At 37.1% G+C, this 27,150-nt stretch overlaps 2 protein-coding genes across 4 annotated transcripts in view; one reads left to right on the top strand and one right to left on the bottom strand.

Moving 5' to 3' along the window:
- Positions 1 to 1,356: 1,356 nt before the first annotated feature.
- HOATZ (HOATZ cilia and flagella associated protein) lies at positions 1,357 to 26,572 on the bottom strand. The gene is made up of 6 exons (XM_002822453.5): positions 26,308 to 26,572; positions 25,766 to 25,807; positions 25,208 to 25,278; positions 4,564 to 4,635; positions 3,931 to 3,983; positions 1,357 to 1,612 (listed from the first exon to the last, which is right to left on the bottom strand). The coding sequence occupies exons 1-6, from the start codon at positions 26,531 to 26,533 to the stop codon at positions 1,555 to 1,557; spliced, it is 522 nt and encodes a 173-aa protein (XP_002822499.2). The 5' UTR covers positions 26,534 to 26,572; the 3' UTR covers positions 1,357 to 1,554.
- Positions 26,543 to 27,150, top strand: part of BTG4 (BTG anti-proliferation factor 4) — a 58,698-nt gene continuing 58,090 nt past the window's right edge. Inside the window, exon 1 of one of the 3 annotated variants that reach the window (XM_063711370.1) lies at positions 26,543 to 26,649. The gene's annotated coding sequence lies outside the window, so the exon portion shown is untranslated. The remainder of the gene's footprint in view (positions 26,650 to 27,150) is intronic. The other 2 variants (XM_054525038.2, XM_054525049.1) reach the window with 2 other exon arrangements.

Below are 27,150 nucleotides of genomic sequence, written 5' to 3'. Positions count from 1 at the left end.
TGTTGAACACATACTCTCCCTCTGGGCAAAAAAGATTTATCAGCATGGAATCAGAATGAAAGGAGTTAGTTATATGATTTAATAGTTTAGGCTTTGATAGCCTGCTGTGTCCATCTTCACAACAAAGACCTACCTGTCAGGCAGACAAATACATCAACCAGACAGGGTACCTTTTATTCTTGCTGGTGCTAGGATGGCGCTGCCAATTTATAACTTTAAAAATTTTCCTTTCCTAGGCCTGACTACCTTCCTTTTGTTCCAAACGTTTTTCTTCAAATAGTGTTGTGCCAGAACCTTGTCATTGTCCCCTAATATCCATTCACCACTTCATTTGGTGATGGAATCCCTGAATTTTAATTAGACAGAAGCCCTCTCCCCATTTTCTAAAGATGATTTCCAGTCTCCCTCGCAGCCTGATGTGTCCTTGTGATTAAGCTCTGACCAATGGGCCACCCAGTCTTCTGTTGGCACAGTGGATGGGGGCTGCGTCTTATGAAAGCTGTGTCCAAGAGTTCCAAGTGGAGGCCAGTAGTGACGGAAATGGTGGTCCTAAATAGAGCTGCAAACTCTGGGTAGCCCTCTTACCCTAAATATATGTTGCTTACCCAAGAGTCAGACTCCTGAGATTTCATTGTTGGTAACTGATTTCCTTGGATTACCCATCGTTCCTTTTATTCAGCCTTCTTTTAAAATGAAAATATTCCTGGGAGGATAATAAACATATTGCTACTAAAACTTTACTATAAACACACTTTCCAGTTCTTTCTTTCTGACAGAAAGGGGCCTGGGTTATGCTAAGATCTCTTGAAGGAGGGGTGGGGAAGAGCATCTAACCCTGAGTAGGACTGCCATTTGGACAGTGCAGAAGGGACAAATCCTTAATCTTTTCTTTTCCATTACATAGCAAAGGGAATGAAAGTGAGGGGGGTTGGCACTGGGTTTATGTATGTGTGTAAAACGTAGGCACGTGGAGCCAGTTATTCACAGAGGTAGAAGCAACTCATTTCTGACTTCAGACATGCTCCAGAAATGGAACAAACCAAATTTTGCTAAGTGGTTTTCTTATTAAAGCAAGTAGACTTGAAGTTTTCAAAACTGCCCTTTCATTCCTATTTCCTGATTGTTTTTACTGGTGGTCTACAAGTTAAGACACATAAAGCCCCTGTTTCTTGCTTACCTGATATTCATAATATAGATCTAGCATAGAAATTCTAGAAATACCCTTCAAATGAAAACAAGATAAATAGGAGTTTGAGAATGTGGTAAGATGAAAGAGATGTATGATGTAGTGTCAAACAGTAGTACCCAGTAAGTAAATAGACACAAATATTCAATAGCTGGTAGAATTCATAGAAGTCTGCATATTTAACCTTTATTTCTTTATTTTAACACAAGTACTCACTAACTGGTAAAATTCCTGGAAATCTGCGTATTTAACTTGTATTTCTTTGTCTACTATAATGTTGCCAGTGATCTCAATGATCCTGATCTAAGAGAAGGTTGTTTCCAAAGTGAAGATATAAGTGAGCCATCCTCTGCCATGTGTCAAGCAAATCAGTCCAAAGCTTTGACTTCTTCTTGGTCCTCTTTATCTGACTCTGATACCACTTTCCTGTTGGTAGTAATATCAGTCAGTTCCAATACACAGAACTCCGCCATTGTGAACATGATGTAGCATGAAAACAACTTTTGAAAATTCTCCCAGTAAAAATTCACTGTTGTGGATTCTATGTGTTGGGTTTTGCAACCAAGTATAAACTTGTATGTGAGAGAAGTGGTTATGATATTGTGAAGTGTGGTTTGGAGGTACAGGAGCCCTCCTACCCTAAATGTGTTTTGTTTATTCGAGAGTCAGACTCCTGAGATTTCATCACTGGTAATTGATTTCTTTGGTTTACCCATTATTTTATTTATTCAGACTTCTTTTAAAACGCAAATATTCTGGGATGGATAATAAACATATTGCTACTAAAACCTTACTATGAACACATTTTCCGGTTCTTTCTAACAGAAGGGGACCTGGATTATACTAAGAAGACCTGTTGAAGGAGGAATGGTAAGGGAGTGTCTGTGCATGTAGGGGAGTTATTTTACAATTGTGTCTAAAATAATTGAATAGTTTTTAAAGTTTATAAATTAATGTATAGTATGCAAACATCACTTTCTAAATTGGCTAACACTGAATTACATGATATTTTTAAAATAAACTTTTTGTTATAAATATTTTCTGAAGTCCAACATGTAAGCAGTATGCTGGCACTTTGGGTGACCCAGTTCCTCATGGAGCTTACAATATAGTTACAGACAATACAAAAAATACGAGAAAAGTTAAATAATGAAAGCAATAATAAGAGTTAAATAATTATAAAATATGGGCACAGAGTAATGCATGATTAGTTGCCCAAAGAATGTGCAAAGAGTAACTAGAGGCCAGGCATGGTGGCTCACGCCTGTAATCCCAGCACTTTGGGAAGCTGAGACGGGTGGATCACGAGCAGGAGTTCAAGACCAGCTTGGCCAAGATGGTGAAACCCTGTCTCTACTAAAACTACAAAAATTAGCTGGGCATGGTGGTGGGTGCCTGTAATCCCAGCTGCTCGGGAAGCTGAGGCAGGAGAATTGCTTGAACCTGGGTGGCAGAGGTTGCAGTGAGCTGAGATCGCGCCACTGCACTCCAGCCTAGGTGACAGAGCGAGACTCCGTCTCAAAAAAAAAAAAAAAAAAAAAAAAAAGAGTAACTAGAAGAAGTTAATAGTAAGAAGGTAATCACAGCAGAATAGAATGAAATTCAAGGCTTCAGGATGCAGGACAAAGTTAATTTACAAAAGGAATTAAGTAAGCATTTAAATTATTAAGAGAATTATCTGTCCAAGCTGTGAAATGTTTTATTATTAAGTGAGTCAACATGGGTAGTAGCAGGAATGTTCTGTAAAAATACATGCAGAAATCTAAGGCACCCAGACATATCTATTGATGCTATTTAAGTAGCAGTCTTCATCCACTATTGGTATCATTAAGTCACTCTTGATTGGGCTAGTTTTGCTTCGTCTGTAGAAGCTAAGTCAAATCGTCTGGCTAAAAAGCGAGAAATTAGGTTGCTGAGCATTGTGTAGATAATATAGCTAGGTGATTAAATGATCTTTCTATTTTTTTCCAGAAGTTTAAAAAATTAGCGTAGACATATTCTTTCTTCTTTAAGGATATTACTTTGATAGCATTAAAGGCAGTTAACCTCAATACCAATGAGAGAAAAATCAAAATTCTATCACTTTCTGTTTCTCCCTGAATGTGGTATGAAAATAAATATTTGTCAAATTAATGTTGAGTTGGCCACATTGGTTTTTAGTCATAATACAAAAATGGAGAGATTTCTTATTAGGGGTGCGTTAGTGATTAACTGTTGCTTGCTTATTTCCTTTAAACTCTTCTAGACTGTTAAACTGTTCCTAGTCCTGCTTTAACATTATTCCAGAGATAAGGCTACTCCCTTATCATTGAGAGTTTGCTACATGAACTTAGTTTTAGCAACCTTAGCCCACTCAGAGCTGGTGAGCTACAAACACCTGCTGATTCACTAAAGAAGTGGGCCAGGTGTGGATGGGGGATAGTGGAGTCAGGAGGGCATGATGGTGGGTGATTATATAGCCCAGGATGAGAAGGGAGGGACAGAGAATGTGCACAGAGCTTCAAGGCTGAGCTGCTTTCCATTTTGCACTAACTTATGCTTGCATATTCCACAGACAGACAAGTTCGTACACAGGCTTTAATAGCTATGCGGAGAAGAAAGTCTATTCAAGGCAAGAAATCTGTAATACACGGGGGTGGGTTTCTAGAAGATTTAAGGGTAAGTGGCAAAGTAAGAAAAAAGAAGTGCTTCCCTACACAGTAAGTTGAAAGGTGAGAGGATATTTTTGACATAGGTAAACTTACTTTGCTTTGTGTTCTTTGGCTTTTGGTTTATATGGAAGGGAAATCAGTTCTTTCTGAAACAAAACAAAACAAAAATCAAAAAGGTAAAATTTTACTTCTTGCACTGATTGCAATTTACTCATTTGAAAAAAAGCTGAGGTAAAATCATCACAGAGTTTATAAAGACTAGCTTCTTAAATCTGGAAACTGTGGAGTCAGAAATGTTGCACATTAGGGAGTTTGGGGTTTATTCAGGAGTGTTTGTTTTGTACATCCACAAGTTTACATGATACTATTACTATTTTTATTAGGTTTGTTTCTCTTCATTTAACATTTATTTTTGTATGATCTAGGCAAGCTCAATCACTGTAAACAAATATTAGCACTGAAATAGCCCATGTTAATATCTTACAGCTTTATAATATGTGAACAGTAAACTCCACTGACTCATTTCTTATGCCAGGAGGGCTGCAAACTCTGGAGATAGCTTTGATTGATCAAGGGTTGCCAAATTATCTAATGTCTATACCTTGCCCCACTCTGGTATATCAATGGCTCTGGACTATAGCTAGCTAGATTTAAGGGTTCAATCTATAAAACCTCTGCAAATTTGCCACAATTCATCCATTCAGATAGATTATCCAAATGCCTCACTATTGGTCTCATCGAGATCCTTTCTTCTCTTTGTTTTCTTAAGAGTTGGAGAATCTCTTCTCTTGTTTTAGCCTGTTTAAAGAAAGAAAAAAGTGGGTGTCTTGATTCAATAATGAAGACTTACGCCTACGGAAGGTAGAATTCTTCCATTTTCATCTTGTATTGGCAGAATTTTAAAATATTTTTTCCTAAGATATATTTATACATTTTTGTTTGTGCCAACATCCTGTTTTTATTCAAGACAATGCTGCTTTACAAAATGCTTTTGTAAAATATTGAAATGCTGTAAAATTTTATTGTAAAATAATAAAATGCTGCTTTACATAATTGATCCTAAATGCAGGGTTTTTTTCCCCACCTGATAATAACTAACTTTTAAAAAATAACTAATATTTATTAAGACCTTACCACATGAGCTATGCTAACAGCTTTATAGACATTATGTCATTATTTTCTTATAATAACTCAGAAGTTTGACACTACTATTACTCCATTGTATAGGTGAGGAAACTGAAGCTTAGTAAGGTTAAATAACTTACCCAAACTATTAAGTGGCAGAACTGGATTTGATCCTAGCTCCATTTAGCAACAAAATTCAAGCTATTGACCATCACACTAAATTGCCACTAATGGTGGCAAGAAGCAGGATTAGCAAGCTCAAACAGCATGCCGCTTGCACAGGGCAACAAAGCCTTATTCTTTCATCTCTCCTATTTCTAGCTTAGATATTGAGACCTGCACATTCTCAGGTAAGTTTTCCTAAGTGCAAAAAACTGACTTAGTGCAGACATGAAGATTTACCAATATATAAACTATAAAAATAGGCAAATATAGGTTCCATTTTTTTTTTCATAGAATTCATCTATATTAAGTTTTGGAGATAGCCAGGCAGAAAATCACATCTGGTGCATTTGAGAACAAAAGAAAAGCCTGATAATCTAACATCTAACAGATAAAACTTGTAACTTCAAATGGCCAGATAAAATCATATAAATTCTGTTTAGATCAAGCTGCAAGAAAGAAATAAGAAGTGAGAATAGACACAGATTTGTCACAGCCAGGTGCAGATGCTGTCATCTATCTAAATTTATTGAGCACCTTCCCAGGGCTGCTGTAACAAAGTACCACACACTGCGTGGCTTAAAACAATATTTATTGTCTCACAGTTCGGGAAATTAGAAGTCTGAAATCAAAGTATTGGTAGGGCCGTGCTCCCTCTGAAACCTATAGGGTTTCTTTGCTTCTTTCTAGTTTCTGGTGGTTTGCTGGCAAGCTGTGGCATTCCTTGGTTTGCGTAAACCCAATCTTTGCCTTTGTTGTCACATGGCATTCTCTCTGTTTCTCTGTCTTCACATGGCAATCGTCTTAGGAGGACTCCAATCAGACTGGATTGGGTGCACAACCTACTCCACTATGGCCTCATCTTAACTAATTTCATCTGCAAAGACCCTGTTTCCAAATAAGGTCACATTCTGAGGTACTGCTGGTTAGAACGTCAACGTAATTTTTGCATGTGGGGGGGCATATTTCAACCCATAATAAGTGCCTATGATGTAACATTATGTGCTAGTGGCTGAACATAACACCCTTTCTGCCTGTAAGGTGACTGCAGACTTATGTAGCAGAAGACAATAGTTTCAAGTGTGCTATGTGGGGTTAATATAGGGTACAATGAACGAACTGAAGATCAAGGACCCTTAATTAAGACAAAGGTGTGTGTGTGTGGAGTAGGGGTGGGGACTCAGAAGATGTCCCAGAGGAGGTGATGTCCATGCTTTAGGCCTGAAAGTGGTTAGATAATGTTGGAGACAAGATGGGGAAGAAAGTTTTTAAGGCAGAGGAAACAGTGTGTGCAAAGCCCCAGAAGCTGCTGGGTGACTAAGTACTTCTCAGGGCAGTTCCCCAGTCCTGATGGCTCATCTGCTAAAGAAGCTAGAAACCTCAGGCGTGATCCATTAAGGCACACAGAGAAGGGGCCCACGCTGGGCAGCTGTTAATCAGTGTCTGGGCTGGTGAACTGGGTGCCTTGGCTTTGCATCATTCTGTTTAAGTGGTATGAATCTTGCCTTTTATAAGCCTACAAAGTTTTAATTTTATTTATTTTGAGATAGGATTTCTACATTTTATTTGAGTTTTAGGCATCATATATCACAGTTACTGAAAGAAACAAATTCAGAGTACGTTTGAAAACTGTTTCACAATATCTATCAGCTTGCATAGATTGAATAAAATAATGTCCTTAAAGACCTGGGATATTTTCAATGCAGGTATTCAATGTTCGTTTCTTTTCCAACTTTTCCATTACACATGTATTCAATCAGTATTAATTGCTCTCATGCTGTGATTACATAGCACTTTATACCTTTATTATGGTATTGATCTTACTGTTCCTGCTTTATCTCTTAGTTGCTACCATGTCTCTTTCAGAATCTTACTCATCTCTTTATCCTTCCTTAGAGCTTAGCAGTGCTTTGTATGTGATACTCAATGAATTTTTGTTGAATTGAAGTGATTGAGTCATGATGTATGAATGCAATCATTGTACTGTGTAATCCACAATTATTGGCCTAAGCAAAAAACAAAAAGTTTTGGAAAGTGAAATTAAACAGTGGGTAAATTTAGTTTTAAAAATCCCCTATGAACAAAATTATATGATTATTTTCTGTGTAACTATTGGGAACTCATGGACAAGTTATATTGTCCTGTGCTTCTAATATAAAAAGACAAATATTTAGTTGCAAGATTCAAAAATAATAGTAGAATAACAAATATATTCATTCATTTTTTCCTTGACTTCAAGTTCTTTTTTAATATAAAGGACTTTGGTGCCTTTAAATATCACATATCACATAATGCACTAGAAACAAATATTTCAAATATGAGCTGATTTCTGCTTCCTGGACATGTTTCCTGGAAATAAATAACAAAACTAGTGTAAACAATTGTGTCATCTAAACAAAAACATTGGGGAATATTCTAGGAAATCTCTGCCAGGAAAGCTAAATACAATTCAGTGGTAAGAGAAGATCCTTATAACTTGTATTATTAGTAAGGAAGCATGACTTACTTCTTAATTTCATATCGACAAAAAATTTTCATTTCTAATTATAGCGTTTTGGTTGGGCTTGTTAATGGAATTTTATAAGACTTTATAATTATTCAATTAATTGTTAATACAAGGGCGTCAGAATTTATATTTATAACATCTTTGACCATTGGCTATTTACTTATATTTATATATTTTATTTATGATTTATATTTATACTATTCCTGAAAAAATAAACTGTGAAATAAAACTGATTCCAGAAAATTAGGATGTGATATAACATATACATTTAATGTCTCATAGATGGTTAATGAATTTTAGTGTCACCTCAAGAGTTAAATTGTCTGGTTCTCTCTTTTTGGCTTTTCAGAGCCAAATGACTTGAGTGGCAATATGTATTAGTGGAGTCAAATACATTTGGTTTGAATCCCAGTTCTGCTGTGTGTTGAATGGCAAGTTCTAGCTTAACTCTCCCGCCTGGTTCCTCCTTTCCCCACCGCAACTATGCAGTAATCACTGACCTGTAAGTTAGAGCTTTGTGATCTTGGGTAAACCAAAGAATCCACAATCCCAGTTGTGGATTTCTAATCTGTGAGGAAGGTTGTTGTGAAAATTGGAGATAAAAATTATTTAATGAAATGCATGACGTATGGTGAACATTTGATAAATGGTAGTTATTATAACACTATTATTATTAGAAAATTTTTCTTTCAGTGCTTTTAAAATCTCGAAAAGAGTAAGAAAAAAGAGGACAGATTGTCTGCTTTTGTGTACAGGCATGAAGGAATTCTTACGATTCAACCTCTGACCTATGGGTCAGTTGGTGAATACAGTTTGAGGGAGGAAAGGAGAAGTAAGGAGAGATGTTAAAGATATGATTTGTTATTAAATATGCAGTGCAAATTCTTCTGACCACGAATTTTCTGGTGTGTTATCAACTTTCTTTTCAGTTAATATTCAGTTATAAAAAAAGCTCTTAATAAACACTAGACTTTAGAAGAAAGGTCCTTTCTTCTCAAGACCTGGTTCCCATATACAAACTGCATTTCTTTTGTGGATTATGATTGAAATTTTTGGACTGAAACGTTCATCAAAAATAACATGAGGGGCCGGGTGTGGTGGCTCACGCCTGTAATCTCAGCATTTGGGAGGCTGAGGCAAGAGGATCATGAGGTCAGCAGTTCGAGACCATCCTGGCTAATATAGTGAAACCCCGTCTCTACTAAAAATACAAAAATTAGCTGGGCATGGTGGTGCTTGCCTGTAGTCCCAGCTACTCAGGAGGCTGAGGCAGAAGAATTGCTTGAACCCGGGAGGCAGAGGTTGCAGTGAGCCAAGATCGTGCCAGTGCACTCCAGCCTGGATGACAGAGTGAGACTCCATCTCAAAAATAAATAAATAAATAAATAAATAAATGAGGTAGTGTTTTTCTCTGATTATCCGTCTACGTAGCCAGAAGAAATTTTCTCTTGATTACCAGAATATGAAAGCTGAATTACTGAATATAATTTAAAAAATGTCTTATAAGAATATTGAATTGATTCCAGGATCAGTTCTTTGCTTAGATATTTGGCAATCATCTCAACACACAGAGAATCAAAGAACTCTTGAAATCAGTATGGGATAGTAGTTAAGCCCCTTGGCTTCACTGTCAGATGGACCTGAGTTCAAACCCTTGTACTATAGTTTAGATGTGTGACCTTGAAAAAGTCACATTATAGCTTCAGCTTCCTTATCTGTAAAATGAGGGCAATCATAGTGCTTTCAACAGAATTATTCTCAGGATTAAATAAGAATGTGAGTAAGATGCAATGCACACAAAATATATTTAGTGCATGCAGTTAGTTCTCAAAAATATTATGTAGGGAGATGAGCAGATATTTGGAGAGAAAAAAACATTAAGAAGACAGACTAAGAAGTACTGAGGAAAATGTTTTAACTCAAATGAGAATTTAAAAACATTTAAAATTCTTTCCATTGACTATAAGTGCAATAGATGTACATGGTATAGACATCAGAAAATGTGAAAAAATATACAAAGGAAATGATGTTTATATAAATCCAACTGCTAAATCTAAAATATTAATATGTTTTAATATTTTAAACGTGTGAAAATTTCAGAAGACCCTTAAAGACGCTCCAAAATAAATAATCTATGGACTTAAAAATAATTCATCAAAAGGAGAAAGGCAGCTAAAGAAGCTGTGGGCTAGCTTAAAATGATTATAACACAAACATTATGCACAAAAGACATGGAATCAAGCTAGGTCCTCATCAACAGTGGACTGGATAATGAAAATGTGGTACATATACACTATGGAATACTATCCAACCACAAAAAAGGATCAAAAGCATGTTCATTGCAGCAACATGGATGCAGCTGGAGGCCATTATCCTAAGTGAAATAAAGCAGGAACAGAAAACCAAATGCCATGTGTTCTCACTTATAAGTGGGAGATAAGCATTGGGTGCACATGGACATAAAGATGGGAGCAATAAACACTGAGGACTACTAGAGGGGTTAGGAAGGGAGGGGCACAAGGGCTGAAAAACTACCTATTGGGTACTGTGCACACTACCTGGGTGACAGAATCATTCATACCCACATCACACAATATTCCCATGTAACAAGCCTGCATATATACCCCCTGAATCTAAAACAACAATTGAAATTATTTAAAAAATTATACACAGGGATAAAAAGAAGATAGCAGTCCACTTAAAAATAAATGGAGACATGGAAGTAGGAATAAGCTTAAAGATGCTTAATGATGGTGATAAGCCTTGCTTGACTGAAGCAAGGTGTGTGCTTTGAGGACTAGAGAGATGAAGGGTAGGATAGGTTAATGGGATGTTGAGAACCTTGACATAAAGATACCTCTGTTTAAACTTGATTTAGTAGAAGATAGGCGCTATGTTTTGTACCTCAATATAATTAAGTTAGAAATAAAAACAGTTAACATAAAAAGACCTCATACACTGGAAATTAAAAAGCATACTTCTAAATAATCGATAGGACGGATTAGAAATCTGAATAGAAATGTAAAATATTTAAAATGGAATAATAATGAAAATACTATATAGCTTATGAGATGTAGCTAAAATAGAACATTGAGGTATATTTATAGCTTTAAATTTGTATATTAGGAAAGAAAGTGGAAAGTTAAAGTAAAAAGAGAAGGAAGTTGGAAGGAAAAGAACTAACCCAAAGTTGAAGGAAGAAGTAATAAAAATCAACTATGGATAACTAGAAAATAAAAATATGATGGAGGACAATAAAGCTAAATGCTGTTTTTTTTTGAAAAGACTATTAAAATAGATAATACTTTGGCATAATTACTTATGAAAAAAGATACAAATGATTAGAAATGAAAAGAGGTAATAACTAGAGCTACAGCAGAGATAAAAAAGGTGTTAAAAACACTATGAGTCTTTTGCACCAGTAAATTTGAACATACAGATGAAATGAACAATTTCCTGGAGAAAAAAACTTACCAAAAGAATTTAAGAAATAACAAATAGGCCAATTTATCTACCAAACACAAAAAGTAAATGGGCAAAGAACCTATAGGCTTATGCAGAGTAGGACCATCTTTATCTCCTCAACTAATTTCAGTTACCATTGGCTAATCAATTGAGTTCGTCTTGGGTTAACTTGGGTATAGTCACTGTATTATTCATCGCTTCCAATAGTGCCTCAGCTTCAGTAATTTAGCCTTTTCATAGGTTTCCGACAAGTGTTGTAAAGCCAGTATATGGTTGAAAATTCCTTTCCCAGTTGATTTTCAATGGGGTTCTAGCTGAGACCACTTCTAGACTTTCAGAATCATTATGATGTTCACCTCTTAATCTATACTTATAGAGGGAGGCATTATGATAAATGTAATTACTTTTTATTTATCTGCAAAGATTTAATTAACTTTGCCCACACATTTCTGCTCTGTGTTTGAAATTTCAAAATATAGCTTCAGTGGTAATTTTTCTTTTTGCGGGCGATAACTAAAGATATGATTAAGGGGGCTGGGTGCATTGGCTCATGCCTGAAATCCCAGCACTTCAGGATAACAAGGTCAGGAGATCGAGACCATCCTGGCCAACATGGTGAAACCCTGTCTCTACTAAAAATACAAAAATTAGCTGGGCGTGGTGGTGCACGCCTGCAGTCCCAGCTAATTGGGAGGCTGAGGCAGGAGAATCGCTTGAACCCGGGAGGCGGAGGTTGCAGTGAGCTGAGATTGCGCCAGTGCACTCCAGCCTGACGACAGAGTGAGACTCCGTCTCAAAAAAAAAAATGATTAAGGGAAAATAATATGAGTCTCATTTTAACACTATGAGCAAGCCAATCTTGTGTCTTTTAATCAGGATGTGGATACTTGAGTGATCATGCCTTTAGTAATCTAGTCATCATCCTTTGAGAGTTACCCTTTTAGTCAAAGCATTTCCATTTAATGCTAATGCTTATTTTGAACCTGCTAAATTTTTATTTTTCAATCATGGGTTTGGAAAAAAAAGGAAGAGGGGGAAGCAGAGTTTGAAAACAAACTTTCACTGAGTAACTACTAGATGTCGGGCCTTGTGTGAGTTCCTTATAGGTTATCTCATTTTATCTTTATAGCACAGTGAAGTGGGCATTATTATTATTACCTCTTTACAGGTAGAAGAAACTCAACCACGTAAAAATGAACAACTTTTATCGGGGTCACTTTACTAATTAGTAACTGGCAGAGCCAAAGATTCAAACTCATTTCCAGTTCTGTTGGACGTCATTTCCTGTGCTTCTTTTGCCACACTTCAAACACACAGACTTCAAACACACACACAGACTTCAAACACACACACACACACACACACACACACAGAGTGACAGAATGGTTTCTTCATTCAATCTTTACTCTAAAAATGAGTTAGCATCAACCATGCTGAAGAAGAAAAATATAGTCTCTGCTCTCACAGAAACATTCTTATTCTTGTAGAAAATGCATGCTTATCAGAATACAGCAGGTGGAGCTAATCCAGCTCGAGCTCAGCCTTGATCACAGTTAATTTGCTTATTTGAAGGTATCATGTGGCTCTTTGCAAAATGTGGCTAAGTGGTAAAGATAGTTGAATTATAGTGGTATTTATAAACTGAGGAGCTTTCTAAGATCGTAGTGTAAACGAAATATTTATGCAAGGATTTTAAATTATAAATTAATTGTAAAAATGGGAATTACATTCCAAATTCAGAATATTACCTAGGCAGAGCCAAGGTTCTATGGTTTAACAGAAATTGAGAACATTATCTGATTTTTATTTCCTTGAGGCTCCAGAATTTAATTTTTTTTTTGTTTTGGGACAGGGTCTTGCTCTGCCACTCAGGTGGAAGTGCAGTGGCACGATCAGGGTTCACTGCCACCTCCACCTCCGGCCTCCTGGGCCCAAGCAATCCTCCCACCTCAGCCTCCCGAGTAGCTGGGACCACAGGCACATGCCACCACACTTAGTTAATTAAAAAATGATTTTTTTTTTTGGTAGAGATGAGGTCTCCCTACGTTGCCTAGGCTGGTCTTGAACTCCTGGGCTCAAGCCAGTCTCCCACTTTGGTCAGCCTCCTGAAGTGCTGGGATTGCAGGCATGAGCCACCATACCTAGCCTTAATTTTTAATTCTATCCCAATGATTGAGAGTTAACTGTCTATAGGTGTACTAGGGAATTTCAGTTCATATTCTGCAAGAATCTCACTCCTCAGTGGGTTCCATTTAATTTTTATGTTACAAATGCAATCATGAGGAAGGTGAGAATTATGATTGACTTAAGGTTTTTATCGATTTATCATTTTAAAAAATCTCACATTTGGGCCTGGTTTCCAAAAGGAGTATGCACCTTGGCTTGCTGATTTTGATAACAGAATGCTTCAACTATGAATTTACTCTATGAATTTACTACCATTCCCTGTGCCTATTAACTGAAATCTGCTATGTTGATTCTACAACTACCATATAGGAAATTTATATCTACTCTAATAATAAGATACAGAACTGTTGGACCTCAAATTATCTACTATGCACTTTAAAAGACAGGCTGAATAATCAGTGAGAAGGCTTTCCCCAGTATAATCTGATTTTAAAAGATAGACCTAACTATAGTAATCTATGGGAGTGGATGGAGGATGTTACAGGATTATTAATCAGAGAAAGGAAGAATGCTGACTTGCTGGAAAAAGATGCAGATCTAAGCACCTTTCTATACCTCCTGGAAATTGCTTGATCTTGGCTCAATTCCTAGGTCTGACATATATACTTTTCATTTGAAAAATAACAACTTACTAAAATGAGAAAAAAATTAGTCATTACATAAGAGGGAGTCAATACAATTTTTCTTAAATGCAGACTTCAATCAAGTATGAATTTATCTGTTGTGAGGAAGAAAAAAATGTGTATTTTCTTGGTTCTGTTACATATATTTTCTTAGATCCATTACATATATTTTACCAATAATAATTGCCTGAAGAACGTACATTTTAAAACATTCACGCACACACAAAATGCATGCAGAGCAGAAGTATAAGTGATTTAAAAAAACTGCTTTAATATTGCTTTAAGAGGCACTTATTTTAAAAAAAGTAATAAGTGAGATTTGTATTTTAGTATTGAGAAAATACGAGCATAAAACGAGCACTGCATTTTAAAATTCAACAAAGTATACATATATTGAGGGTAACTCTATATGATTGAATTATATGTTATTGATGATTCAGTTTGCAATAATTATTAAAGCTTTTCCTTAGCGAAGACTACTGAGTCTTGAAGATTTTCATTGTTGTTGGTTATACAGCTATGATGAGTGGGTGAATGATACTGACCTCATCTTTCAGATATGTCTTTCCTGTTCTGCCCATAACGACTTAAGAAGGAGAGGTTAGGGATTCCCCACACAGATGACCTCAAACTTCATCTCTGGCTCACACTTCTTCTTTGAGTTTCTAGCCCATATATTCACAGGCCTATCTGACAGTTCACCTGCTTTTCTCAAAAGCATCTCAAACTAGGTAAGTCTAAACTAAACTTGTAGCCCCTCCCCCACGAAACCCCCCAAACCTGATCTTCATCTAATGTTTCCTGTTTCAGAGAATGACACTACCCATCCTATTATGCAAGCGGCCAGAAAACTGAGTTATCTTTGATACTTTGCTGTACCTCACCTCCCATATCCAGTATATAACCCTAAATACTAGTTATTTTACTTCCTAACTATCCCTTCAATCTATCTGGTCTTTCTCATCTACCTGCATGATCCTAATTCACATTGCATCACCTCCTGACTGAAGTTTTGTGATGGCCTCCAGTCTGGTTTTTCCACTTCTGCTCTGGCCACTTTCAATACATTCTCCATATCACAGTCTGCTGATCTTTCTCAAGCAAATGTGATATTCTCATTCCCCAATTTAAACCCTTCAGTAGCTTCTTACTGTTCTTACTGGAGCCTAACCTTCCTCCCACATTACCACATTGGCCATTGAGCTTTTGACATACGCGGTGCCTGTTCCCAGCACAGGGTCTTTGCACATGCTGTTTTCACTGTCTGGAATGCTCTTCCAATATTCCCTCCACCACCTCCTTCTGACCTAGTTAATGCCCGCTCTTCCTTCAAATCTCAGTCTAGTTAATCTTTGTAGAAATCCTCCCTGATTCCCTTGATTGGATCAATACCACCCTATTAAATTATCCTAACATCACTGTAATTCTTTCAGAAATATTTATCTCCCTGATTAAACTCCAAAGTTCGTATAAGGGCAGAGTTCGTATCTTTGACCCATTTCCCATTTGCCCCAAGAACGCTGTGCTGGCAGCAACCTGAACTTCTTTTTTCTAAATGGGAAATGGGTTAAAACATGTTTTGTTGTCATTGTTAATCATTGTACGCCAGTGCCTCGCACAATGCCAGGCACATAGAAGTGCTCAATAAATATTTGTTGAATGAATCTTGCACAAGTCTTCCAAATAAAATTCTCCCATCTTTTGGGCCCATGATTCATCTTACTGTTTATGGCTTTGCTTGGCTCTTCTTGCTTGAACTTGACATTGCCTTTTCAGTGTTGACCTCTAACTTGCCTAGATTTCTTTTGAAGCCTACAGAGTTTTCAGTTGCTTCTGGCCAACATTCTGTAGAGTTCAGCTTGGCTTCATGATTTCAGTGCAGGGCGCCCACATGTCTGGAGTAAAACCTAAACAATGTCCAATCCAACCTCACACATACAGACTAATGTCTATACTTATCCTACCAGCTATTTTATCTATTGGCAGCATTTATGACCAGAAACTCCAGAGAATGCAAAGATAATATATAAAACATAACCACAATTAAGAACTATCTTTTATATTTTTAGTTATTCAGTGCTCTAAAAATGTATCCTTTATAATGAAAGTTTCAAAGTTTAGATACCCTATCCTAAATAACTTTTAGGGTTTTTTTTTTTTTAAAAAAAAACAAATTGCTAAATTACTGTTACAATGAAAATATGCACATTTTCCTGTCCTGTGTGGTGGCTCATGCCTGTAATCCCAGCACTTTGGGAGGCCGAGGTGGGCAAATCGCTTGAGCTCAAGAGTTCAAGACCAGCCTGGGCAACATGGCAAAATCCTGCCTCTACAAAAAATACAAAAAATGTAGCTGGATGTGATGGTGTGCACCTGTAGTCCCAGAAACTTTGGAGGCTGAGGCTGAGGTGGGAGAATCACCTGAACCCGAGAAAGTTGAGGCTGCAGTGAGCCGTGATCACGCCACTGCACTTCATTCTGGGTGACAGAGTGAGACCTTGTCTAAAAAAAAAACAAAAGAAAAATAAAATATGCACATTTTCTTTAAAAAGCTATTCATCAAAGCTATATCAACAATAAAATCAACTGTTTGTAAATTGATTTTTGAATATTTTTTGAGTTGGCCAAGAAAGTCAAAATAATCATAGGTAGGTCAGTTTGTCTCCTATATTGATGGTCCTAAACTTTCTGGGTTTTCTACATATGTCAGTAAGGAATGACACAAGCATTTAGCAATGTGATTGGAGTTGGGGGAAGGGTATATGCTTCTAGGACTTTGCTTTCTTTCCTTCTTTTTTTGGCCAAGCCTCTCTTTGGTAGCAAAGTTCTAGTATACGGAATATTATCTTGTCCCCTGTGTCCAATTCCTAGTCTCAATTTCTTGTCTAGCATTCCAGATTCTCTGGGGCAGGGGTTCTGCTCTATTTTCCACTCCTGACCCTACATTCCAATGCCCATGGCAGGGTTTCTCTTACATGCTGTTAAACCTTGGCATAATGTTTTTAAACGTCTATCAAATTTTTCTGGAATCACTTCCTTTGGAGAACATGCAATGCTCTGCTCCTCTACTGTGACTTTCTTCTGTGACCTACAGAGCACAATGTACTTCCACTCTTTTCTGTTGCTCCCACATCCTTTTTCTCAACTGACTACATGTCTGTTCAGCACCTATGAGTCTGTGAGGCCTCTGGGTCTTAATACTATTCTTGCAAGTTTTCCTATTAAATGAATACTTTATATGACATCTAGCTCAAGGAAATGGGCTATCATGCAGAATTTGGTCCAGACAAGTTAGATAATCCATTTATTCATTCACAACATTTATTTGGTATGCCAGGAGATCACCTATTTGTAAGACTCTGTGATTATAATGTCAAAAAAGCCATGGTCCTTCACCTTAAGAAACTTGGAACCTACAGGAGAAACAGATCAATGACACCACAGTACTATATTTCAAGGATGATGACAGGGGATGCCCAGGGTCCTAGAGAACTAAAGAAAGAGGCATTTATATCAGACTAGGAGATATGCGAGGGTGAGAAAAGGCTTCACTGTGACTATTGAACTGTAAACAGCTAAATGTAGTTATTAGCTAAATGGGAAGAAATAAGAGAAAGGCATTTTCAGGCAGAAGAAACTATAGGTTTAATGTCACAGAACACTTTGGTGGGTTCTTGGAACTACAAGTGGTTCAAAATGGCTGTAAAATGAATTGCACTTAAGGGTAATGGTGGGTAGATGAGGCTGAGGAGGTACTGCAGAAGGCAGACCAAGTGAAAGTCTTGGTCTATTAAACTGTGATTCAACCAGTTTTAGGAGTACAGTTGATTCTCATTGTTTGTCATAGTTATGTTCTAGAATGTCACCGCAAACACTGAATCAGTGAACACTAAACCATTGCTCCTAGGTTCCTGCCAGCCACTGGTCATAATGTTTCATCAATAGAACAATACATAACCTTGTTTTATGTGTGTTTCTGTTTAAAGACACCTTAAAATATACTGTTGATTTATCAATATTAAATTCATGGTAATAGCACTCTAACTCATGCCTGAATAAAGCTTATCTAATGCATATATTTTATCCATAGGGCACATCACAACCTTCTTGCACTTAGGAACATTAGCACTTTAAGGCCGTTTTAAACAGCAAAGTCACCAAAAAAAAAAAAAAAAAGTGAACACTTAGCATGAAATAACAAAAAGACTCTTGTTTGGAGTTATGAGAGTGAAACGCAGAGGCAAAACATCACCTTGTTCAACCTCAGCTGCGAACGTGTGTGTTGAACAACTCAATTTTTTTTTTTTTTTTTTGAGACAGAGTCTCGCTCTTGTTGCCCAGGCTAAATGGCGCGATGTTGGCTCACCGCAACCTCCGCCTCCCAGCTCCAAGCGATTCTCCTGTCTCAGCTTCCTGAGTTGCTGGGATTACAGGCATGCACCACCATGCCCAGCTAATTTTGTATTTTTAGTAGAGACGGGGTTTCACCAGGTTGGTCAGGCTGGTCTTGAATTCCCGATCTTAGGTGATCCGCCTGCCTTGGCCTGCCCAGCCTCATTTTTTTTTTTTTTTTTTTTTTTTTTTTACCACTTTCTGCATGTCTGCAAATGAACATGCAAGTGCCACGGATATTGATTTTAGGGTTGTAAATAAACTATAGCTAGTAGGCAAATTTGCACATAAGGAATCCATGAATAATGAGGATCTACTATATTGCTAATATAGTGGCTTGGGAACTGCCCAAGTGGCTTAGGAAGAGTCAACTAGACAAATGACTGTATCATCAGGCTCTGAGGCTTTCTTGACCACACTTTATGTGACTAGAATATATTATCACAGAAAATGACAAAATGAAGTAAATATAGATACATCATTTATTATCTGGCTCTGATATAATTGCCTAAGAACGTTTTCATCTTGCCTTAGATAGAGGCAAAGTACAAAGGTGGATAATGGCTTTAATTTCAGATGTGCCATGGTTATTCTCTGAGTTACCTGATCCACAGAATCATTCCAGTTCTTCAATAAACCCAATTTGATTTGCCCTGATGCTTATAAAGTGTTTACTAATTTGAACAATAAGGATTCATGTAACTGGAACCAAATTGATAGTTCTGCATTAATTTAAAAAAGGAAAAATGTACATGATCCTTTTTTGCTTCATTTTGCATTTAATAGTTTCATTTAATTATGTTTTACAAGCAGATAATGAACGTGGATCCTTGCCCAGTATTATCTCAGCATTTAAAGTGTTTTCATTTTGTTCTTAAGGTGAAATGTATAGAAGATATAATACACAGATCTCTGGAAAAAAGAGGAAGAGATGCATTTGGAGAATGTCCCTATGGAACTCTGAGGCTGGGTCTATATGAGACAAATGAATTCAGCATTTTTTTTTTCCTACTCTTTGCAGAGCAGGGCTACCCCGTAGGCAGTGTGCCCAGAGTAGCCGAATTCAGGTATTTGATCCCAAATCTCATTCCTCTCCCAATTATGATTTTACAGACTGTAGATGTTACTAAAGAAGATTTAGAGGGGAACCTCATCTGTCAACTGAAAATGTTCCCCAACATTAAATAACTTTTGAAAACAAAGTGGTACTTATGGATGATATAAAAGCATAAAACATATGTATATTAATATAATCTTTTAATTATCATTTACTATCAAAATATTTGCTTGTTACTATAAATGCACAGTCTGTTTTTATGACTCTTCCACTTGAGTGCTTTGACAAATTAGGAAGAGAAGAACAAGAATTTAAATGACTAAGCAACTTTTATTGGTGAAGGGGAAATCCACCACTTCCTATTGGTATTCCTTTTATGGAGGAAAGGAGTTTCATAAATATTATATTAGGGTGGGAAAGCAAAATTAAAAGCCAGGTAACTCTTACTGGGAAATTTTAGGTTTGTCTCGGAAGCCAATCCCTATCATTTTGACACAAAAGAGGATTTTCTTTTATCTGAGCATCTTGGCAATGACACTGAGGAAATTCCCTACATTTTTGCTTTGATTCTCTGAAGTTGACTTATAATGATTCAAAGTATCCCTTTCACTACTTTGAAAGTGATAATCCAACAGTTGATAATGTTAAAAAGTTTTCCACTTTCATGACTCAGTGTCTGAAAATACAACCTTTTGAAGTTCTAAGATTTTTTTTTCTTCTGAGAATACAGATTGCAGTTCAATACAAGTAGGTATTAGCTAAATGGGAAGAAATGGGAGAAAGGCATTTCCAGGCAGAAGAAACTGTAGGTTCAATGTCTCAGAAAAAGGAAACACCTTGTTGGGTTCTTGGAACCACAAGTGGTTCAAAATGGCTGCAGCATGAATTTCATTTAAAGGGCAATGTTGGTAGATGGGGTTCCAAGACCCTCAGTGGTTGCCTGCAACTGCAGATGCTACCGAATCCTAGATATACTATGTTTTCCCTTATATATATAATACCTATGATAAAGTTTAATTTGTAAATTAGAGATAGTAGGAGATTAACAATAACTAATACTAAAATAGAGCACATAACAATATGCTGTAATAAAAGTTATGTGAATGCGATCTCTCTCTTGGCTGCTAAGTCACTAACACGCATGTAGTGTCTACAGCATGGATCCACTGGACCAAGGGATGACTCATATCCCAAGTGGGATGGCACAAGATTTCATCACACTCTTGGAATGGCGAGCAATTTAAAACTTATGAATTAGTTATTTCAAGAATTTTTCATTTAATATTTTTGAATCATGGTTGACTGCAGGTAGTTGAAACCAAGGAAAGTGAAATCATGGGAAGGAGGACTACTGTAATGTTCTCATCATAGCATGACTTGCTTCTGGTTCAAGGAAGTGCCATATAACAAACTTTTGAGGAAGACTTATACTATGGACATTATTGGTTGTATAGAATGTGTAATAGAACAGATTAAAAACCCATACCCAAATAAGGAGCATACCTGGGATATTGTTCGGCAGATTGCATATTTTCCCTGTAAAAACCTTTGGTTTATATTCATTCATGTTAAAACTTTGATTACAGATCATTTCCAAATCTGTCATTTACATATATGCCTTCAAATACTGCTCTGACCTCTTCTTCCTTCTCCTAGCAAATGAATTATTTATAATTCTTTTCATAAAGGGATAATCAGCTAAAGAGCTTTCTTAAAGGTGGCAAAACTAAAAAGCAAATTAGTTTTATGATTTCAAAGAATTAGCTGACTATCCACTTATTATAATGTTTTCAGACTACTTTAGAACTCTCAGAGGAGGAATGATGGTCCAGTGTAGGGCTGTGAGGTTTCCTTTATGGACAGAGTAAGCCATTTAATCTTGACAGGCTCAATTGTTTTTGATTTCCCGCCATGGATATCAATCACAGAAATAGCAGTTGTGATTAATAGCATTTTGATCACTAACCAAAAGCATTTGTTATAATGTATACCTGGAAAATATTCCAAAATGGAGAATAATATTCAAGTGCAAAAAACTGTAACAACTGAAAAATCAATAGCCGTTGCAGAGAGAGGGTTAAAAAGGTACTTTCAGAGAGAAATTAATTTCTAGATTTTCATTAATTTTAAGGAGAAAGTGGAAGAATAAACCTTAAAGAGAATTTATGGGTAATGTTTTTTCCCAATTTAAGATGAAAATTATACCTGGAATTTACTTATCAATGTATATGTTCAAAACATGTAGAAGATTCTCTTAAATAGATCATTGTAAATGTTTTGTTAGTTAAAAAGATAACCCTCCCCTCATCTATTTTCTAACATCAAGCTAAAAATTCTAGAATGGTGGTGGCAGCAATGCAGAGACAACATTATTGATTTAGGAAAAAAAGTGGTATCCAAAACCAGATTCTGTTTCAATAATTACAGGGAGTTACATTTCCTCCCATTATATCCATAACCCATGAGATAAAGCAGAATGAGGGAGAGGTGATGTGCTAACAGATTAGATTTTGGGAGTATTCTTGTAAAGATTATCAGCCTAGAAAAATATGCCAGATGAGTCTATGTGGAAAAGCTAAACAAAATTGAAATATCAATATATAGGGCCTTCATTTACTCTTTAATTCATTTAATTATGCATTTATTTATTCAATAAACAAAGATTTACTGAGTTTCAATAACCAAAAAGGCACTAGGTTAAGCAAATAAGACGTGACCCCTGCCTTTATAGACTGCATTTGTTGAGGGTAAACTGTGGCCAGGCGCTTCACATACCTTACATCACTCTATGAGGAGGATATTAAAAAAAATCATTTCTCTTTTTATATATGAGGAAGCTGAGCATCCCAGGAGTTAAACCACTTGCTCAAGGTCACACAAATAGTAAGTGGCAGAGTTAGGCTTCCAAACCCTTCTTGTTGTCTCCAAAATCTACTACACTATGGTGCCTGTAATCTAGCAGGAAAGAGAGAAACATACACAATTACCTACAATGCACATCAGAGACTGTACAAATACTATGAGAAAGGATATGTGGCTTGCCGTGGGAGCACAGAGAAGAGATCTATTCATTCTGCTAGTCTCTGGGTAACCCCTGAGAAGCCTTCACGGAAGCTGGCATTTGAGTTAGGCCTTGAAGGTAAATGGGGAAGAGCATTTCAGGTAGATAATGAAAGTGCACTGCAGAATGAAGAACCAGCTTATAGTTCCAGAGCTGGAAACAGTGCTTCTCACATTTGTATTCATACCATAGTTTTTAATTTTAGAATATTTGGCAGCATACTTGAACAATGCCATACACAGCAATCATTATGATACAACGAATCTATTATGGGATTAATTTCATGGACTTTGGAGTTAGGATTGCAGGCTTTGAATCTGCTCTGCCACTTACCAGTTGTGGGGTGTTTGGAAAATCATTTTAGGCCTTGTTTGGCCAAATGGTGATAATCATAATGGGCTGTTTTAAGGAGTATATGAGTTGATGTATGTCAATTGCTTAGTTTAGTGTATAGTATCTAATATACATTCAATAATTGGTTGTTATGAACACTAAATTATATTATCTCACTATAAGACAATTCAGTTATTTCAGGATTCTTTTGGTTGCCCTTTTGTATTTTGGCATTGTTCAAGTTGAATTGTACTAGATAGTGCTGACTAAGTTTCCCCATATACTAAGAAGGCACAGTTTCAGTAACTTCTCTTTCTTTCCCACTGCCTTACTGTTTTTTTAGGCCTCTTGTCTTCTACTGTCAACAAATGGAATCATCTTCTATATTGCAGTGCAGGACCACTAGGCTTAATGAACAACTTGGCAGATACTATGCATGTTTAGGTATAACAAAAATATACTTTTCCTATTCATCACTTTGCAAGCATATATGTGAAGGTGTAAATAGTGTGCCTTGGCCTGCATGGTTGAGATCCAACTATACAGAGTTGGGGTGAGAGCATAGGAGAAAGCAGGGAGAGTGATAGGAGAAGACAGGTTAGGGTTGGATTGGAAAGGAATTCGAACATGCTAAGGAGTTTGGCCTTGATCTTGTAAAGGAAATGGGCAGCCATGGGGGGTAAAAAAAAAAGCAGAAGGGCTAGTATAATCATATTTGGATTTTAGGAAGACAACTAATACATTGTGAGGGATTGCTTTGCATATTCTTTGTCTAACAAACTATAAATCCTTTAAAACCTAGCACCTTTGGGAAGCTTTCTTGATTTATTACACTTGATTTTGATGTCCCTCAATGTGTTCTCATAGTATTATGTGCATACATCTATCATGATATTATAATATATAATAATTATTGACTTTAATTGGCTGTCTCCTCCATTGGATTGTAAACTCCTTGAGATAAGGGACCACATCTTATCTTTGGATCCCCAGCAGCTAGTATAGCACTTGCAGGTTCTCAATAAATATCTGTGGAATTTAGTAATTAAGATGAGTTCATAGAAGGAGCCAAGACAAGGAAACCAGTTCTAAGATTATTAGCCTAACAGTCTATCAGCACAACCTCCACTGGTAATTCACATCATATTGTCTTATTGTTTGACAAAAGCTGATAGAAATTTATAATATTGTGTCTTTAATCTTTTATTTCTAATCCTTTCCTAAAATGAAATAGAATGAAAATTAAATTCCAAAAGCACTGAAGTTGACTTTTAATGATTTTTAATTCACTGAAAATTAGGCTTTTCCCCTCCCTATAAAGTCTGGATATAAATATACAGTACATAATATTCTAAAGAGAGAATAAAATGCTGACTATTTCTAATTACCTAATTTGTTTGAGGGAATCACCAGTAGTCCACAAAGTGAATTAATGTGATAAACAAACTCAAATGCATTGTTTTGTAATTTATGTAGAATTCCCGATAAGTCTTTCAGAGTTTGCCAATATGTCCAATGATTAAAGATATTCAGCCAAAATGAATCCTCTATTTTTTCTTTTACAGTATAGGAACAGTTACAGGAGTATAATTTATCCATTAATCACACTAAATGTTTCTATAAATCACTGTATTAATTGCTGAGTTAAAGGCCATGCCTGTATCATGAAAAGCAAACAAAGGATGTTGCCAAAAAGAGAACTGTGCTCAGCTGATTTGACTACACCAATGTGTTTAATTCCAGCCTTTAGTCAAAACAGGTCTAGATGACAGACTCATTCCTCTGATCATTTAATTTTGACCTATTAAGACAATCAATTCTATTTGATTTTTCCTGTTCTTGTGATTTTTTTTTAAGACAGTGTCTCACTCTGCTGCCCAGGCTGAAGTGCAATGGTGAGATCATAGCTCACTGCAGCCTTGAATTTCTGGACTCAGAGGCTCCTTCTGCCTCAGCCTCCCAAGTAGCTCGGACTACAGGTATGCACCAGCAGGCCTGGCAAATTAAAAACAAAATTTTTTTTTGTAGAGATAGAGGTCTTACTATGTAGCCCAGGCTGGTCTTGAATTCCTGGCCTCAAGGGATCCTCTGCCTAGGTCTCCCAAAGCACTGGGATTGTAGGTGTGTACTACTGCATCTGGCCTCTTACGCTATTTCTGTTCTTACAACACTGCATATGGTTGGGGACCTTACTGAATGGAAAGTGTGTGACTCTACCTCTTTCTATTTCTCTCTGGTTCTGTTGTTCCTATACATTCTTGGGCTTTTGCTGAGATTGATAATAGCCAATGTTGAATAGAATTTCTTAATTTTCAATTAAAATTCTAATAAAGGTTTCCTTAATTTGCTCAAGCTGATGCACTAGAAGTAGCAGATTTTTTAATATACATGTGTTTAAAAAATCAAGATTATTTAGAAATTTAATGACGATCAGATGACCTTCTGAAATATTGGCCTACCTTTTGGAGATACTTTACTTTCTCCTCAGATTCCTGTATCTTTAGGGCTTCGGCAAAGATGTCTCTATTTTCTAGAGGGAATAAAGTCAAATTCAATCTGAAATAATTTTATTATGATTTTATACTAAAATTGATATAAAATTGGACACGGGTTGAAAGGGAATACATAGAGTAGGAAGGTAAACAAAAATACATGTGGTGTATTGGAACTTTATAAGCCAGATTTGCAAACAACTGGAGACTGAGTTAATTAGCTATGGCTGCAGGGAACCTCTAATCTCTTTAGATGATGAGTAAGCTTGAGTCCAGAGACAAGAAAAAGTCTCAAAAGAGAACATATCTGCAGGATCAGAGATTCTAATTTCTACATTCCTGTTCAAACTGTTAAAGGAATTTAGGCATTGTCCTCTGGATAAACAGGGTGGTCCCTGAGCAGGGACTTAGGTGTTCAATTCAGAAAGTTATACCACAGTGTAAAGTAGTGCCCTTGTACTTATTGTCTATTTTCTAATGAACCTAGGAGTCAGAATGTTGAAAGGCATAAAACTTGGTACTTACTGTTACTTGCAAGGTGAAAAGACTGTGAGGAGTGACTGTTTTCTAAAAAATACAAAAGGGAAGTAAAGAAATCATTGGAAAAGTCCACAACATTAAAGGCGTTTGAATTTTTTATACTATAACAATTGCATAACAGTTTCCACATCCTAGGCCTCACTAAGGGCTCACAGGTCCAGGAAGTTCATTGGTAATGTTGACTCCACCTTCATCTTTCTCCAGGGCTTTTTATGTTTGAATTAAACTATGTAAACTATCCTTTCAGCCAACACATAGCATTTCCTCAGATTTTTCTATACTGTTTACCAAATAGATGCTATAATTTAAGGGAAATTTATGTGTTTTTAGATGTAACAGATATACCACTGATCCTTTTCGGGTGAAGGGTTGCTGGAAGGGTTCAGGAACTATTTATACATGCATTTGTATGTACTTATAACTATTTGTATATACCATTGCAGTTTCTCCTGGAAAGGGCTCTGGCACCTGCAGGCCGGTTACGGTGGAGGCAGGTATGACTGACAGGAGGCCGCTACTCTACTCACCAGACCCTCTGCTCCTCCTGGGCCGCGCCATCGGCTGACGCTGATTGCTGTCTCTGCGCAGCACCAGCTGAGATTCGCTAGGGGGATACATCGACGCCGAGATCCAGAACTGCTTAGCCAAGTTGGCATCTTGTTCCGAGGAGCCAGCAAATACCAGTAATCCCGGGGGGCACATTTCCTGAGACTCCTTTCGGCCGCTAGGTTCTTCGCTGGGTCCCGTTTCCATGGCAACTGAGGACGCTTCTCCAAGCGTCCCCGCCCCCCCCCGCCCCGCCCCCTCCCCGCCCCTCCGAGAACCGCCAAGTTGGTTCCAGCCCCTGCCGGCAGCCCTCGGTTTCCTAGGTAGGTGTTGGGATCCTCCACGCGCGTGGGGGCCGTCGGAAGCCCACCCCTGCGGTGATCAGGTTTTAGGACCAGTCCAAATCTTAGATATGGGAGAGTCAAAACGTCAACTTTGGGTTGTGTCCTGTCGGAGTCAGTGGGGGAGTACTTTAGCTTCTTATATTCTCAGTGGGCCTGGCACATCCTCTCCCCTCCCCCCCCAAAAGATAGATAAATAAACTTTAAGTTCCTCAGCCCCATCGCCCCAATCCCCACTTCCAAACCAGATTGCCAGGGACAGCACCTGCTAGGTGGAAGTTCTGAGAACGTTGCGTTGGAGAATTCACGCCTGAAAGCCTAGCCCTTGGGAGCTAGAGGCCTGAACTGGGCGGATACGTGCCCATGTGTCCAGTTTCTGTGATTTTAAAATTCTGAATCCTTTAAATCTTAGGAAACAAGCTGGATTTAAAGTGTAACTGCATTTACTAATCATTCCCACTAAAAGTTGCATAGACTTCAACA

Source organism: Pongo abelii, chromosome 9 (assembly GCF_028885655.2).
Source record: "Pongo abelii isolate AG06213 chromosome 9, NHGRI_mPonAbe1-v2.0_pri, whole genome shotgun sequence".
Classification (NCBI taxonomy): domain Eukaryota; kingdom Metazoa; phylum Chordata; class Mammalia; order Primates; family Hominidae; genus Pongo; species Pongo abelii.
The sequence above is the reverse complement of the archived record's forward strand: the minus strand, read 5'-3'. Positions and strand labels throughout refer to the sequence as shown.